Source organism: Microtus ochrogaster, unplaced genomic scaffold (assembly GCF_000317375.1).
Source record: "Microtus ochrogaster isolate Prairie Vole_2 unplaced genomic scaffold, MicOch1.0 UNK72, whole genome shotgun sequence".
In the NCBI taxonomy this organism is placed as follows: domain Eukaryota; kingdom Metazoa; phylum Chordata; class Mammalia; order Rodentia; family Cricetidae; genus Microtus; species Microtus ochrogaster.
In genome coordinates, this window is record NW_004949170.1 from 592,196 (window position 1) to 610,169 (window position 17,974).

Below are 17,974 nucleotides of genomic sequence, written 5' to 3' on the forward strand. Positions count from 1 at the left end.
CAAGTCACAGTTCAGGATGAAGAAGCTGGAACAAGGCTGAGCCAAGAAACAAATGACAGTTGGGAAAATTGGTCAGGGATAGCAGAGAAGCACCTCCCATCTAAAGACTGAGTCAGGTATATCGCCAAGTGCTGTGAGCAGGTATGCTCAGACCATAGATAATTAGTCTATTCATGATCTGGATCAGAATGCCAGAGCCTGGGAGCCTGGGACAGAAGTGCAGGGTCCACAGTGGGAGGCAAGGCTGCGGTCCAGGTGCACCTGCTGGCAGCCTGCTTTCCAGTGTGCTGATGTCATCCCACTGAATCATGGCGCTATTTCCCAATATCTGTTTTATTTACAACACTCACGCCAGAAAAAAAAAAGTGTGTTATCTTGGAAGGAAATTATCAAAATCGTGAAAAAAGGGTGTTGTCAAAATCCATTCATGAACTCGGCAGGCAGTTATTAAAGCTGTCCCTCTGAGCATACCGGCCTTCAGGGCTCTCCTTTCACTTCTGGCTGTGAGAGTCTGCGGAGGAAGGAAGTCAAACCGCAGCAATTGTCTTAGGGGGTTTCTCTTGCTGTGAAGAGACACCATGACCACAGCAACACTTATAAAGAAAACATTTAATTGGGGTGGCTCACTTACAGTGTCTGAGGTTCAGTCCATTTCCATCATGACTGGAAACATGACAGCACCCAGGCAGACGTGGGCCTGGAGCAGGCAACAGGAAGTTAACCTACTGTCACCTGAGTGAAACTTGAGCAAAAGATCTTAGATCCCGCCCCCACACTTCCTCCAGTAAGACCACACCCCCTAATAGTGCCACTCCCTTTGGGGGCTTTTTTTCTTTTCAAACCACCACAGCATTTAAGAGCAAAGAAGCTTTAAGAGGAATGAATGCCATCCAAAATGATTCTGGGTACCCAGTGGGACACAGGGCAGAAAAGTGTCCCCCCTTAAAAATTTCAGTAGATGTAGATGCTGTTTGGATTTTGTTTTGTTTTGAGACAAGCCCTCTCTAAGGTGCCCAGGCTTGAGAAGATACTGAATTGGAGATCTTGCTTCCCCCTCCTAGAGTGATAGAGTTACATGTGTGGGCTGCTATATCTGGAAGGCCGTGTATTTTTAACATGGAAATAAAGCCTAAAAATTAATTTGCACAAAACTAGATAATGATTAAAAAGAATCGTTGGCGCCGTTTCTGATTAATTGGTTCATTTTTGTCTAGGGCTGTACTGCTCTGAATATACCTGGTCTTGTCTGGTTGCAGAAGTGAAGCAGAGTCGGGCCTTGGATAATACTCAGAGGGGAAAAAAATACATTTTTTTAACCAAAAAAAAAAAAAAAAAAGCAAAAGGGCCTTCATTGGCCTTGACTCTGACTAGGCATTTTGGTTTTCAATATAATTTTTGTATGGTCTTTGCTTGTGCCTCACCTAATTCCCAGGTACATGTTGTGGAGGGAGCCGCATAGGCAGAGGTCATGGAGTAACCTCAGAAGCTTGTTGTCTCCTTCATTTCTTTCTGCTTTTATGTATACTTTCAAGCCTGTCTTGCAGATGTGGCCTGGCAAGCCAACCTTGACTGAAGGCTTCTTAGCAGAGTGATTTTAGCTTCTGCCATCCCATGGGGGTGTTCTGGAGACATTAGTAACCCAAATATTATGGTTGTAGTCATAATGGCTGTGTGCTGGCCTGTTCCTGCTGTGGAGCCTCCCCTAGGGAGAGAAACCTGAATACATGGGGGTCTTCTGGGTACAGATTTTGGGAGATAAATCATGCTGGTATTAGCACAGGCAAAGCTGGTATAGGGTAAGCATAGCCGATGCTGTCAGGCCTTGTAGCTAGGTCAGTGGTAGTGTTCCCAGCATTCCTGGTGGGCAGATTTCAGGAAATGACCTCACCGTTTCCATGACCCTCCTCGGGCCCCTTATTTTTCCTGTTGTACAGGCAGGAAAGGGATCAAAGATGGAGTTGAGGTCTTTGGACCTGCATGGATTCTGTAGGTTCTCACCCATCACTCAGGCAGGTGACTCAGCCTCCATGTACAGGGGTGACCAGCAGGAATGACCTCACCTAGTGGGACCAGAAGTGAGAACTACAGAAGCAAGGCATTGAAGAGACGGTCACAGAAACACTAGTTCTGTACTCTGGCTGGAAACAGCATATCTGGAAGGACCTGGTGAAGGTCCCTTGTATTTGTTCTTGATGGCAGATGAACTTGGTGTTTATTGACCAGCCTCCTCTTATGCCCATCTTGAGACTATATGACCATGTGCTAGATATTTGGGAGAGCTAAGAAGGACTTCAGACCAGAACTGGATGGATGAAAGTGAGGGAAACCCATAGGTGGGCAGAGCAACCATGCAAGACACAGGGTCCAGAGAAGGCCTGCCAGGATCTACAGGACACAGAGAGTAACATTCACCACAAGTAAAACCTGAGGGCACTGGGGGTGTCTTTAAATGTTGGCTCTTCCTGCTTCTGATAGCTTTTCAGGTAGACTGGGACTAGCTTGTTTTATAAACCTGACCAGAGGCCCCAGAAGTGTGCCTTGCTGAGATTTCTTTGGAGCCCCAGCCTTAGCTTGCAGATACCATCAGGAGATGGCCTAAAAATTGGGGACTCCTGCTCAGTATAGGGGCTCTGCCTGTCTTCATTTAGCCCTTTTTGCAAATTTAAAAATATTCATTACAATTTGTTTTGCTTTTAATTTAGTTTGAAAGAATTTGTTTAAATGGTTGCTAATTTGATTACTGAGCTTTTGGGTGACCATTTGAACTTTTCACCTGAGGCCAGCACCAGACCTCTGTGAGATACACTGCAAATACTTGTAGTGTAAAAGAACGGCCAGGAACATTTCTACACACACCTACGTTCGACGCAGGAGGGCTTCTGGCTGGTTGAGGACAGGGGTGCTCATAGGTAATACTTTTGCTCTGAGAAGCAGTAAGCAACCATCCTGGGCTGGTTATAATGCAAAGGTCACTGAGTGGGAGGTTGAAAATGCTGCAGGGCAGAAGTGGGAGCCACATGCACATTGCACAGTCTGATGGCAACCAGTAGCTGCAAGGCTTTAGCAATATGAAGCCATTATGGTGAGAGTGAATTGTGTAAGATGTTCTTATGACTCTAGGCTATTACAATTAGAAACCTGGGTTCTGGCAGCCTCAAGAGCTAGACTTGACTGCCTCTCCCCAAGACACTAGTTAAGGAGACAATAAAAGTGATAATAAAAGAAACCGCCACACTGATTTCCAAAGTGGTTGTCCAAGCTTGCATTCCCACCAGCAATGGATGAGTGTTCCCCTTACTCCACATCCTCTCCAGCAAAGGCTATCATTGGTGTTTTTTTGATTTTAGCCATTCTGACAGATGTAAGATGGTATCTCAAAGTTGTTTTGATTTCCATTTCCCTGATTGCTAAGAAGGTTGACATGACCTTAAGTGTCTTTTGGCCATTTGAACTTCTTCTGTTGAGAATTCTCTGTTCAGTTCACCTACTGAGACGGTGGGGCTGATCTAACGGGAACTCACCAAGGCCAGCTGGACTGGGAATGATGGAACATGTGATCAAACCGGACTCTCTGAACGTGGTGGACAAGGAGGGCTGACTGAGAAGCCATGGACAATGGCACTTGGTTTTGATCCTACCGTATGTACTGGCTTTGTGGGAACCTAGCCTGTTTGGATGCTCACCTTCCTAGACCTGGATGGAGGTGGGGAGGACCTTGGACTTCTCACAGGGCAGGGAATTCTGACTGTTCTTTGGACTGGAGAGGGAGGTGGAGGAGGAGTGGGGGGAGGGAGGGAAATGGAAGGAAGGGAGGAGGTGGAAATTTTTAATAAAAAAAATGATAATAAAAGGCAAAGAGGAGATTTTATTCAGTATGGCAGTTTCACAGCATGTCTGATGTTGGAGTCCTTGATTATTTGGAGTTGAGTTTTGTGCAGGGTGAAAGGTGAGGGTCTAATTTCATTTTTCTGCATGTTAAATTCAGATTTCCCAGCACCATTTGTTGAAAATGCTGCCTTTTCTCTAATGTGTATTTTAGCATCTTTGCAGAAACTTGGGTGGCTGTGTAAGTCTAAACCAATATCTGGGTCCTCAGTTCTATTCCACTGACCCCATTCTAGGACGGTGCTGTTTCTAAGAGCATGGTTCTATGGTATCGCTTGATGTTGGGTGTGGTGATATTTTTGTTCAGGTTGCTTTCACTATCCTATTTTATTTTTTCCTCAAATTTTAGGAAGTCTTTAATTCCTTCCTTGACCCATTGATGATTCAGGTGAGCCTTGTTTAATTTCCATGTGTTTTTGGGCTTTCTGGAATTAGTGTTGCTGCTGCATTCTAGTTTTAAGCCATGGTGATTCAATAAGATACATGAGGCTTTTTGTTACCTAGTATGTGTCAATTTTTGAGAAGGCTCCATGAGGTGCTGAGAAGAAGGTATATTTTTTATGTTTGGATGGAATATTCTATAGATATATTTTAAGTTCATTTGAGTCATAACATCTGTTAGTTCTCTTATTTCTCTGTTAATTTTTTTGTCTGACTGACCTGTCCAGTGGTGAGAGTGGAGTATTGAAGTCTCCCACTATTAGTGTGTGGGGTTTAATGTATGATTTAAGCTTTAGAAGTGTTTCTTTTACATATGAGGGTGCCCTTATATTTGAGGCATAGATGTTCAGTATTGAGATTTCCTCTTGATGGATTTTTTCCTACGACTAATACGCAATGTCCTTCTTTGTCTCTTTTGATTGGGTAGCTATACCAGATTGCTTCTTGGGTCCATTTAATTGGAAATTTTTTTCCCAGCCCTTTATTCTGAGGCAATATCTGTCTTTGAGATTGAGGTTAGTTTCTTGTATGCAGCAGAAGGATAGATTCTGTTTTCACATTCAATCTGTTAGTCTGTGTCTTTTTATAGGTAAGTTGAGTCCATTGATATTAAGGGATATTAATGACCAGTGATTGCTATCTCCTGTTAATTTAGTTTTTGTTGGTGGTGATGTTATTGTGTGTGTTTTCCCTTCTTTGGGATTTGCTGCAATGAGATCATCTATTGTCTGTGTTTTTGTGGATGTGGTCAACTTCCTTGGGTTGGAGTTTTTCTTCTAGTACTTTTTGTAGGGCTGGGTTTGTGGCTAGGAATTGGTTAAATCTGGTTCTGCCATAGAATATCTCCTTTTGTCCATCTATGGTGATTGAATAATAGTTTGGGCTGCCATCCGTGGTCTCTTAATGTCTGCATAATTCTTGACCAGGACCCTCTGACTTTCATTGTTTCCAGTGAGAAGTCTGGTATAATTCTGATAGCTTTACCTTTATATGTTACTTAGCCTTTTTTTCCTTTGCAGATCTTAATATTCTTTCTTTATTTTATATGTTTAGGTGTTTTGATTATCATGTGGTGAGGGAACTTTTTTTGATCTAGTCTATTTGGTGTTCTGTAAGCTTCTTATATCTTGCTATGCATATCTTTCTTTAGGTTGAGTATGATTTTGTTAAATAAATATTCTATGTCTTTGAGTTGAACTTCTCCTTCTTCTATATCTATTTTTCTAAGATTTGACCTTTTCATGGTGTCCCATATTTCATAGATATTTTGTGTTAAGCTTTTGTTAGATTTAATGTTTTCTTTGACTGATGAGTCTATTTTCTCTATTATATCTTCAGCGCTTGAGAGTCTCTCTTCCATCTCTTGTATTCTGCTGTTTATGCTTGCATTTGTAGTTCCTGGGCATTTTCTCATAATTTCTCTTTCTATAAGTCCCTTGGTTTGTGTTTTCTTTATAGTCTCTGTTTCGTTATTCAAGTCTTGAATAGTTTCGTTCATCTGTTTGATTGCTTTTTTTCTTGGTATTCTTTAAGGGATTTGTAGATGTCTTCCATTTTTTTTTTGTCTATTCCTCTTTTTCTTTGAAGGCCTCAAACATTCTCCTAAAGTTATTTTAGGTCATTTTCTTCTGCTTCATCTCTATTTGGTTGTTCAAGTCTTGCTGTCATAGGGCCTCTAGTTTTTATTGGTGTTGTGTTGCTCTTTGTGGTGTTGAATGCATTCTTACCTATCTAACCATCTTTCCCTCTGATTGGTGTAGCTGGTGCTGTGCCTCTGGTGAGCTATCTTCCAGGTGCCAGTGGATCCAAGACTCTGACGGTCGGTCCTTGTGGTGCAGTCAGGGCCATGGTTCCTGTTACCCCAGAGGTCATTCCCGCAGGTTGGTCAGCACTCCCAGGGGTTGCTCTACAATCCTAGGGTTGCTTGGGCCTCCTCCCACAAGAAGTTGTTCACTGCCTTGAACCTGCATGGGCAGAGGTCGCTGGCTCAGGCCTGCTCCCTTGGAGGTTGCTGATTCAGGCTTGGTCCCACAGAGGTGTCTGGCTTGGGCCTGCTCCCTCAGTGGTGGCTCCTTTACACCTGCCCCTGTGAAGGTCATTGCCTCTGGCTTGCTCTGGCAGAGGTCATTGGCTCAAGCCTGTTCCTGTGGAGGTTGCTGCCTTGGACCTTATCTGGTGGAAGTCTCTGGCTCAGGCCTTCTCCTATGGAGGTCACTGTGTTGGGCCTGCTCCTGCTCTTGTGGAGGTCGCTGCCTTGGACCTGCTCTGGCCGAAGTATCTGGCTCAGGCCTGCTCCTGGAGCTGCTTTTGTCCAGACAGAATACTGTCTGGATATCTTCAACAAGAATTTCAACTAGCAATGCTGCTATGAACATCGTAGAGCATATACTTTTGTTTGTAATAGCCAGAACCTGGAAACAGCCTAGATGACCTTCAATGGAAGAATGGATGAAGAAAGTATGGAATATATACATATTAGAGTACTACTCAGCAGTAAAAAACAAGGACTTCTTGAATTTTGCATGCAAATGGAAGGAAATAGAAAACACTATCCTGAGTGAGGTAAGCTAGACCCAAAAAGAGGAACATGGGATGTACTCACTCATATTTGGTTTCTAGCCATAAACAAAGGACATTGAGCCTATAATTAGTGATCCTAGAGAAGCTAAATAAGAAGGAGAACCGAAAGAATAACATATAGGCATCCTCTTGAATATTAACCTTCATCAGGTGAGGAAAGGAGACAGAGACAGAGACCCATATTGGAGCACCGGACATAATTCTCAAGGTCCAAATCAGGAGCAGAAGGAGGGGGAGCACGAGCAAGGAACTCAGGACCGCAGGGGGTGCACCCACACACTGAGACAATGGGGATGTTCTATTGGGAACTCACCAAGGCCAGCTGGCCTGGGTCTGAAAAAGCCTGGGATAAAACCGGACTCTCTGAACATAGCGGACAATGAGGGCTACTGAGAACTCAAGAACAATGGCAATGGGTTTTTGATCCTACTGCACGTACTGGCTTTGTAAGAGCCTAGGCAGTTTGGATGCTCAACTTACTAGACCTGGATGGAGGTGGGGGTTCCTTGGACTTTCCACAGGTCAGGGAACCCTGATTGTTCTTCGGGCTGAGGAGGGAGGGGGACTTGATTGGGGGAGGGGGAAGGAAATGGGAGGCGGTGGCGGGGAAGAGACGGAAATCTTTAATAAATATAAAAATAAATAAGAAAAAAAAAGAATTTCAACTAGCACTTCACAGAAAGCGACACCGCCATTTTACCAGCGTTTTTAGTTCAGGGCTCCATCTTGGTCCAATCCCTCTCTAGCCCTGCTCTGTGCCCCTGAGCGAGGCCCTGCACCAGGCATACTCGGGGAAGTTTCCTCTGTCCCTTGGTTCTCAGCTTGCTCAGCCTGTGAAATCAAGGCTGCCCCTCCCTGGCTCTTTCTATGAACCAGAAAGTAGCTCTCAGCTACTGCTCCAACACCTGCCTGGATGCTGCCGCACCCCTTCCATGATGATAATGAACCAAACCTCTGAAACTGTAAGTGAGCCCCCTTAAATGCTTTCTTTTATAAGAGTTTCCTTGGTTATGGTTCCTCTTCACAGCCATAGAAGAGTAAGACAGGTTTCAGTGCTAAGAAACTCGTGTGAAAACATTTCATGTTTTGTTAGATTAATTAAAAGATACTTTGAGTGCTGTGTGAATGTGAAAACAAGGAAGCAAAACTTCTTACCCTGTTGGCACGTCCAGGTATGCATATAGTAGGTATTCAGAGTCTCAGTGGAAGTACTTGTATCTAGGCCTTACAGGTGGGGCAGCGGATGCCGAGGGAGGTGGCTCCAGAGCTTATGGTCTTCCTGCACGTTCTGTCTCCTTTGTCCGGGTACCACCTCAGATGCTGAGTCCTGGAGGACCTCAGAGACACGACAGAGCCCCACTTCCCAGACTTCTTTCCTTATTTCCTTGCCAGAGCACCCTGCTTGTGCTGTCTTGTCTAGGACTCCTGGCTGCTGCTGCTGCTGCTGCTGCTGAAGCTCCTCGCCCCATCTTTCCCTCCTCATGTTCTGACCCAGACAAAAGCTTAACAAAGGCTACAGTGGTGCTGCCTATGGATGGGCTCCCAACCCCTCGGTGTATAGATGTCTGGGCCCCAGAGAACATTCTCCTCTGACTTCCACTGTGTCCACATTTACCACTGGCTGACGTAACAGAACACGTTTGGTGGCCCGTTCTGACTGCATAGTCTCCTGGGAAGCAGTGCAGTGATGGCTATTGCAGGAAAGCTGCTGCCATGTAGCCCAAATGTTGGTGTCTCTGCCACACACTGAAAGAATCTCATCACCCCGTGACTTTCTAGTATGCCTCCTAAACCCTCAGGGTTATCACCCTTATTCCAGGGTGAGGGAAACCACAGCACCCAGATCCGGAATTTGAAAGACAGATTCTTGGAGTGCACACCAGGAAATCTAAAAGTCCATGGATCTAGGGTTGAGTCCAAGAACCTGTATTTATTGTGGTTAACTTGGCCTCAGAGATGATTTGTGGAATGAAAAATTTTTTCCATAGGCTTGTTTGGAGTTTTGGAAGTAGTATTTCCTTCTGGAAGGCAGGCTGGAGCCACTGGGCCTTAGAATAAGCAGCGGTCATGTGGGCCAGGGACCTCAGCCTCTGCTCCTCCCTTTGGACTTCAGCTCTCAGCTGTCTTGGGAAAAAGGAGGGTTCATTGGGAGCACTGAGCTACGTGAGGGCCTTGGTGACCTTGTGGGACAGCAACAGGTGGGAGGGAGCTGTGGGTCCTGGACTGAGAAGCAGGTACCTTTCTCCATCCATGCAGTGCTCTTCTCTGCTCTTAGGAAATGCGTGGAAGACTACACTCATATGCTGAATATACTAATGAAAAACAAAACAATAACAACAAAAAAACCATACTGGTTTCCCACTCACTCCCAGGCCTTGCGAGAAAACAAATACTCATCTCTGTGATACATTGGTAACTACTGCCGCATGCGCTTTAGGACTCTGAAGAAAACCAGAGGTCTGCCTTATAGGATGTTTACCCGCATGCATCCATATGAAGCAGTACCAATATGAGATACAAGCCAGGCAAGAGTACAGCCCCTAGCCACGCATGAGATCCTGCTCCAGTTTCTTACCCCAGGCACGGGACCTGTCTCCTACAGATGCTGACCTATCTACCATCAGGGAAATTTCAAATATTAAACTTTGCTTGAAGATTGTAAAAAGAGAATAATCAGAATACATCTTATAAATGTATGAAATTGTTAAAGCAAAAGGTTAACTCAGAAAAGGGTCTGTTTATAAACCGGTAAAAATATACTTTTAGTGATTAATAAATCTGAAAGCAAGAGATCATTGAATCTCTACCCCAAGATTCTCTGCTTTTAATCTCTGTGTAGAAGGCACGTATGGTCATGGGTGTCAGCCGCCAGCGAGCAGCTCCAGAGCTGTGGTCAATCTTCAGGCCACTTTCTGCCTGTTTGTTTCTCACCCCTTTGTCTCACAGAAGGCAGCTAGGGACACCCTGTGATTTATACACTGATGAACTCTGCTGAGTCTGTAACTGGTATTTTGAGCAGGCAGGGTCTTGTTTCTTTGTTAGGCTGCTCAACCCACCCTGTCCCAGAGCCCCAACCCCTTTGACTGACAGGCAGAGGAGGAACAAGGAACAAGGAAAAGTCCAGCCAGAACACAGCCCATGGCTGTCTTGACAGGTATATGCACTTTTGGCAGTGAGCATCTGGGAAAGGAGCTGTTTCCTGCCAGCTCAGAACCGATCACCCTGCTTGGGAAACTGTCACATGATCGGATAGAGCCCGAATGTTTCTTGGGACCATCACTTGGGCTCTTGGTGCTATGGAGCCAGAGTCCCCAGAGGACTAAGGAAGGTGGGCTCACAAAATAGGGGCGGGGTGGGGGGGGCGCCCATCTAGCCGGCCTTCCAGTCTCACAACGTGTTTTAAAATTTTTAATAAATCTGAAATAAATGGACTTGAGAGGGGTTTGCTGCTATGTTGACAATGCAAAATGTCTTCTAAAGATAAATTTTAAAGGTGTGGAAGAAGGGTCCATGCCTTTAATCCTCAGAGAGACTGAGGAGCAGAAAAATCTTCATGAATTCAAGATCAGCCTGGTCTACATATCAAGTTCCAGACCAACCAGAGCTACACAGAGAGACCTTGACTTGACTCCTATGACTCACATGTATCTTTATATGTGAAAACTATTATTTAATGTGTTTGCTGACAGCCTCGCAGCCATAGTTAAATTGCAGAACGTACTGATTATCTTACACATTTTTTCCTACATTTAGGGGGAAGAAATGTTTGCCTTCTTGCTCTCTGCCTGTTACTCCGAGGTCTACTGCCTAATTTAACTTCTCGCTGCTTTCTGAATGTTTGGGGGCTCAGAGAGCCAAGCTCCTGCGACAATGAGGCTGCTGCTGCCTTCTTCACTTCTGGGAGGTCTCTACAGAGCCACCAGATTGAATTTGCTTGCTTATATTTGCTGGATTTATAACCATCTTAAACTATCTTTTGTGTTTTCCTTTGCTTCCTTCTCTACCAATTGGCCACACTATTATTGTCCTAAGTGCTTGTCGTTTGGGACCTGACAGTGTATGATGTCCACAGGACTTCTCTTTAAACAACCATTAAGGTCGGAGGTTCCCCCTGCAGGGTAACAACAGAGTATTTGTGGGTATACGTAGTGTTCATAGAGCTCATGCCCACTTGACAGCCAGTGGAGGAGACTCTGTAAACAGCACTCTGGCTGAAGGCTATCAGGAGGGCCAGGAGAAGGAGAGGGGTTTGTCTCCTGATCCACGGGCCAGGTATGCTAGGCACAGCATTGTCCCCAGGGAAGCTGTCACACCTACTGAAGTCAGTGTGCTAAAGGGAAAGAATGTTCTCATCTGAGGAGTCATTTCTCTAAACTGATTTTATAACTGTAAATGTTTGCAGACCTGGAAACTGAGAAGCGCCCACTTTTAAACAGTGTGCGTTTTTGCATCTAAAGATAGTAGCTGGGCAGTAGTGCATGCCTTTAATTCCAGCACTCAGGAGGAAGAGGCAGGCAGATCTCTGTGAAAGTCCAAGGCCAGTCTAGTCTATAAAGTGAGTTTCAGGACAGCCAGAGCTGTTACACAGAGAAACCCTGTGTTGAAAAAAACTAACTAAATAAATAAACAAATAAATAGGAAGGAAGGAAGGAAGGAAGGAAGGAAGGAAAAAAGGAAAAAAGGAAGGAAGGAAGGAAGGAAGAAAGAAAGAAAGAAAGAAAGAAAGAAAGAAAGAAAGAAAGAAAGAAAGAAAGAAAGAAAGAAATTTTGTTCAATACATTTTCAGGCGAATATCCAAGGAACGAGTATCATTATTAAACTTTAAAGATTGTTAAGTAGAAACTGGGAACATGACTCAGGGGTAAGGCACTTTGCTATGCAAACATGAGGAACTGAGTTCACCCACATTGAAAACTGAGCACAACTGAGCTGTCTGTAGCCCCACCACTGCAGACAGGCGAATCCTGGAATCTCATTGGCCACCTAGTTCTGCCATAGCATCAAGCTTCTGGTCTTGTGTGAAACCCTGTCCTCAAGGAATAAGGGAAAGAGCAGGAGATACCTGGCACCCTCCACCGGCCTCTGCTTATGCACGTGCGGGTGTGTTTACTGCCACACCCACAGCTATGCAGCACACACAGTTTTTAAATTGTTAAACATGCTGTGGAGTGTTAAGATTATCTAGAAATGTGGAAAAGATATTGTATATGTGGAACCTTTTTGTATTAAGAGTTGAATAGTTGATTTGAAGTGGGCTGTCTAGAGCTTGGCAAGGACCACACTAAGTACATTGAGCATTATGTTTAATCCATATTCCAACTTTGCAGATGCCTTTTGCGTACATGGAAAAGTCCAGAAGGAAATAGTTGTAGAGGTAGAATAGTAAAGATTTCTCTTCAAGAAAATTTATGGGACTTTTTGGGTCTAAATAATCAGAACCTGTGGGAAGGGAATTAGAAACTGACCAAAGTGCTGTCCATTCTCCCAAGATCTCCTGTCATTCCCCTTGTTCTTTTCCAGTGCTGGGCACCCCAGCTTATCCTGTGTGCTGATGTGCACCCCACCTCCACCCAGGGTTCCCAGGGTAGGCAGAGTCTCTTGTCTTTGAACTCATGTACACACAGATTAGCCTACCAGATGTTCATGCCTCCAACAGATGTTGGCAGAGCAGCCACCAGCACTGCCCACTGTGGGGGTGCTGAGATGACTGGATACCAGCTCAAAATCTCTTCTTCTCTAGAGAAGTTTTTAAAAAAGGAAACTGTACGCTAAAGTTAACAAAATACAGGAAAAAGATATCACAGGGGATGCTGGCATGGTGCTGAACTGGGCCAAGGAGACAGGCCAAGCAAAGAGCAGCCCAGACAAGTCTGAAGGAAAGGAAGCCATCTCTGCCATTTTTTCCTTTTGGGGACAGAGGACTGTGGTTCCAAGAAGCCAAATTGGGGGTCTTGTCCATCAGGGACACAACAGCACGCTGGACATCATGCAGCACCCTGAACCTGTTTAAGCAGGTTCTTCCATGGATAAAGCCATTCACTCCATCATGGTTCCTATATTTTAAAAGAATTATAACCTTCATGCACACATGTGTGTGTGCTTGCTGTAGCACAGGTGTGGGGGTCAGCGGACAATGAGAATTGGTTCTCTCTTTCCATCATGCAGGTTCTGGGGGGTCGGCACCGAGTGCCTTTTCCTGCTGTGCTCTCTCGCTGGCCTGAATGGCTCCTTTCAATAGACTGATTAAAACTGAAGAGTCAATTCTGTGTGTACAGAGTGACATTCTAACCTGTGCAGACACAGCAGGGGGTCTGACTGACACTCAGCAGCAAGGCTTTTGGCTAGAAGTTGTTTTCATTTGAAGGTGGCTCCTTCAGTTTCAAAGTATGTAATTCAATGTGGTATTAACTATGTCTCAGTTAACAGATCTTTCTGTCACTCCCTGGTCTTCTCTACCTTACACACTTCTTCTCAGATGTGTCTTATTTCTCTCCTTCTCCTGCCTCAGGCTTAGTTTTTTTCTCCTTTTTATGGTTCTCTGATGTGAGTGTAAGGGTGTTTACCAGAGAGTGTTCCTATTCTCTGATGTGGGTGTTTATTGCTATAAACGTCTCTTTTTAAATTCTTTTGCTGTATTCCATACATTTTAGTATCTTTTTCTTTTGATTGGTTGGTTGATTGATTGATTGATTGATTGATTGATTGATTGATTGAAGCAGTCACAATCCACAGCACCGGCTGTCTTGTAACTCACAGCAATTTTCTTGTCTCAGCCTCCCAAGTTCTGATGTTACAGGAGTCATAATGTTCTACTAAGATACTTTAGATTTTTTTCCTTTAATCCCTGAATAGCTCATGACCTTGTTGTTTAACTTCTATGTGTTCCACAGCTTCTGAAATTCCTTATTTCGCATTTCACCATCATGTTTTCAGAAAGCATTTTAAACATTTTTAACAGATTGAAAATTTGTTTTAGCCAGTGTGGTAGCACACACCTTTAATCCTAGCACTCGGCGTTAATTATGTTGTGAGTTAGCAGCTAAGGGATGCAATCCTAAAACCTCTGAAATGGGTACCACGCTCACTATCCCAGACTGTTACCAGAAGACAAAACCAGGTTACATCAACCATGCGTCTTGAAACACATTCTCAGGACCTAAACACAGCTGCCAACTTTGCTTCTAGAATTTCACCTACCACACTGGGAGTTGGCCCTGGAACGGAGCTGTTGGTACTGCTGGTCACACAGCAGTCACCTCTGAGATGATCCTCTTCTTGTCTTTACAGCCCCAGCCCCCAAAAGGCAAAAATGTGATCACTGGGCCCCGTGTCCTCCTGACACTTATGCCTACCGACTGCTCAGTGGTGGTGGCCGAGACAAGTATGCCAAGATCTGCTTTGAGGATGAGCTGTAAGTACCGTACGTAAGAGGAAGAGTGTCTGCTTGGCTGTGTCCCCTCTCTTCCCTCTGAGGCTGCACTTGATGTTCCTAACCTCTGACAAGGCTGAAAATCAGGTGTGGGAATAAAAATACCCACCGTGTCCCTGGGGAAGGGTAGTGGGTGTCTCTGAGGGCTGTTTGTGTTCTTTGTAGGATTTTTATGATATCTTTTGATGGTCGGTCCATGTAATTCACCAGGGAAGCCCCCGGGCTTGGACTTTTCTTTGTGAAAAGACTTTAACTACAAATACAATTACTTAGTGGATGCATAGGACTCTACAAGTCACCCTTCTGGACAGGGTCCTAGTCTGCTCAGTAGCCAGGTGATGCTCATCTTCACAGATGAAGCCTGCACATCTCTAGAGAGATAGTTCCTTCCTTTCATGGGGTGCAAGGTGGAACCTCAGACCTGATGTGCTCAGTGCTTTCCAGATTGCTTTTAAGACATTTTTACTTATCTCTGGCCTCAGCATTTGTACCCTGGTGTGTCCTGCTTTGTCTTATTTAGATGTTTTGGGGCTTCTTAAATAAGTGTATTTCAAAATCCTTCATTGTGTTTGATAAAGTTCCTGTTTCTTTCACCCATTGCTGTGATGAAATACTTGAACAAAAGCAACTCACATGAGAAAGAATTTATGATGGTGCACAGTTTGAGGGCATGGTGCAGTATGGCCGGAAGTGATAGGAGCAGGGTCCCCGAGCGGTATGTCCCATTCTGTCAGTCAGAGAGCAGCAAATGCAGCTGCTCAGCTGGCTTCCTGCTTTTTGTTGAACCTTATTCCTCTATTCCTGATATCCCACTGTAGATGGGAGTTTCTGTCCCACCCAGTCCCAAAAACACACAGAGGCTTTTATATTAATTATAAACTGTTTGGCCTATTGTTCAGGCTTATTATTAACTAGCTCTTACAACTTAAATTAACCCATAATTCTTATCTATGTCTAGCCACATGTCTTGGTACCTTTTCTCAATGAGACATTCTCATCTTGCTTCCTCTGTGTCTGGCTGGTGACTGCATCTCTGCCTTTCCTCTTCCCAGAATTCTCCTACTCTGGTTGCCCCGCCGATACTTCCTGCCTGACTACTGGCCAATCAGTGTTTTATTAAGCCAATACTAGTGACAGATCTTTACAGTATATAAGAGCATTGTCCCACAGCATCCCACAGACTCCTTTCTGTTTGTCACATCTCTCTCTCTATGCTTTATGATGCACAGAATGGTTTCATGTCACCACTGGTCTCTTTTACTGTGTCTAATCTCTCTGAAAATCCAACCACTGACTACTGGTTTTACATTATCATGTCTTAGTTTTTAAGATCTTTCTTTTTCCCAAGTGAGCCTGCCATTTTTTTTTTGACTTCTGATTGAAAATTTCTGTCTTTTTCACCCTTTTTGCAAGTATTAAGTGCTGTTATATTGAAGTTCAGTTGGCTAGCTGACTGAAGCCTGTGAGTGTGCCAATGTTGTCTGCTGTGTTCTGCTGGATCCTTTGGCTCTTACTTTTGTTGACTTCATTCTTCATGTGTCAAGCTTCTTCTGACAGTGTGCTAGGCAGTACATCTGAGAATTTCTTTAAAAATAGCAGCAAGAGACACACATTAATCAGTTTTCCATCACATAATGAATACCAGAAGGTGGATGACTTGTGTAGAAAGGAACGTTGTCTCATAACTCAGGAGGGCCAAGAACATGGCCCTGCCTCCTAGACTGTGGCTTCACAATAGCTAGAATAGACACAGAGATTGCATTATCAGAAGCAAGCCAGAGGCAGACAGCAACCAGGTTTGCCCTTTTACAATAAATTGTTCTTTGAGGGAAATAATATACTTGAAGAATGCTTGTCCATCTGAGGATAGTTGGCCCTCCTCCAGCATGTCAGCTTCACCATGCTGGGACTAAACTCCCAACACAGGAACTGGCAGGGGCATTCCCCAGTCACAGCTGAAGCCTAGCAAGGTGGGAATTTCTGTCTTCTTTTCTCATTTGCTGTTCCCAGGACCTGGAGCTATTGGCAGATCAGGGTGACTCGAACATATTTTAAATGTCATCATTTTCTTGGTTACCTAGTTCAACAATATCTTGGTTAACGGCCACAAATTTTAGTTTTTGTCTTCTTTCTTCAACCCTTTGTGACTCGAATGAAAAAAAAAAAAGCTCTGAGAGATTTGATGTGGCCCTCAAATTGCCTTCAGACTTTTGTCCCTAAGGCCCTCATAGTTGTCAAAAGTGCTCTTGTCTTCTCCAGGTTCTGTTGAGCTGTGAGTGTTCCTGCAATGGCAAAGCTCTCCTTCAATGTTAGGCTTACCTCTGCAGTACAAAACAGGGTTTCTCTGGGTAAAGGCCCTGGTTGTCTTTGAACTCACTTTGTAGACCAAGCTGGCCTTGAATACACAGAGATCCACCTGCCTCTGCTGGAAATCAAGGCATGTGCCACTACCACCTCCCAGCAAATCTTTATGAAATGTTTTCCTCCTCATCTCCTGTTTCCTGTGGGGGTTATGGCTACCCAGTATTTTACTATTGAGAATAGAAGTCCTTCCTTGCCTCTTTTTGGGCACTTGTGGACTGTTCTCTATCTAACACTGAGAAAGCATAAGGCCTCGTGGTTCCTCCAGGCCTTCAGTTAAACATGGCTGAGGCAGAATATTAAAGTGCCTGTTGCCCACCATATAGCTCTGTCATGAAAGGCAAGCTCCAGATTCTTTTTATGATTATACTGAGTCATTGATGCTAACCTCGATAAAGGTCCAGAATATGCACATAACTGTAAACACACAACACATGTGGACACCTGCACATATGCGAAGAGACACAATGCTGTATGCATACATGCAGAAATATGCACACATACAACTTGTACATATACCACACACATACAAGACTAATGAACATGTGCATATATACGGATACATGCAGACATACCATACTAGCGTCCTGCTGCTCATAACTACCTTTAACTCCAGCTCCAGGGTATCCTAGACCATCTTCTGACACCCTCAACCACTGCACTTGTGTGTACAAACTATACACCTATTAAAATAAAAATATCTTAAAAAGAAAAGCAAAACTGAAATGATACAATATAAAGTACTTCTTAAGGGGATACTCTGGATTCTACTTGGTGGGTGATGCAGGCAAAGCCTGTGGGTCTCAAGGGAGAAGGAAGCAGAGACTTGAGGAATCCCAGCTTGGAATGGAGCTGCCATCCTCCCTCAAGTCTGTGAGACCAGGCATGACTTCTCGGGGCTAAAGAGGGAAGAAGTGGTGAATAGCCTTCCTGTCTGGATTATAAGATGAAGTGCAGCTTAGAGGCACCCAGGAACTGGATCTGAATCCTGCAGGTGTGTGGAGCAAAGGTGGAGTAGTTTGGGGGAACACTCCAGAGAGGGTTACGGATGTCCTGAGCACAGAAGGCCTGTTGACCAGGGCTGCTGTTGAAGGAGGCTTCTCTCCCAGCTTGTGTAGGAGCTCTTTGACTGACTCTCACTCTCTTTTTAGGCTGTTAGGAGAGAAGACGGGGAACGTGGCAAGAGGGATAAACATTGCTGTCGTCAACTGTAAGTGGCACATGTTTCTCAGAAATTCCCTCAAAGCCTGAAATAGGATTTCCGTAGAGACCATGATG

The 17,974-nt window shown here is 44.4% G+C and overlaps 1 protein-coding gene across 1 annotated transcript in view; it reads left to right on the forward strand.

The window, feature by feature from the left end:
* Fam3b (family with sequence similarity 3 member B) overlaps nucleotides 1–17,974 on the forward strand; it is a 30,061-nt gene that overhangs the window by 4,459 nt on the left and 7,628 nt on the right. The window contains exons 3-4 of the mRNA XM_005370125.2: nucleotides 14,194–14,317; nucleotides 17,848–17,906. Of these exons, the coding sequence (XP_005370182.1) occupies nucleotides 14,194–14,317; nucleotides 17,848–17,906 (183 nt within the window). The remainder of the gene's footprint in view (nucleotides 1–14,193; nucleotides 14,318–17,847; nucleotides 17,907–17,974) is intronic.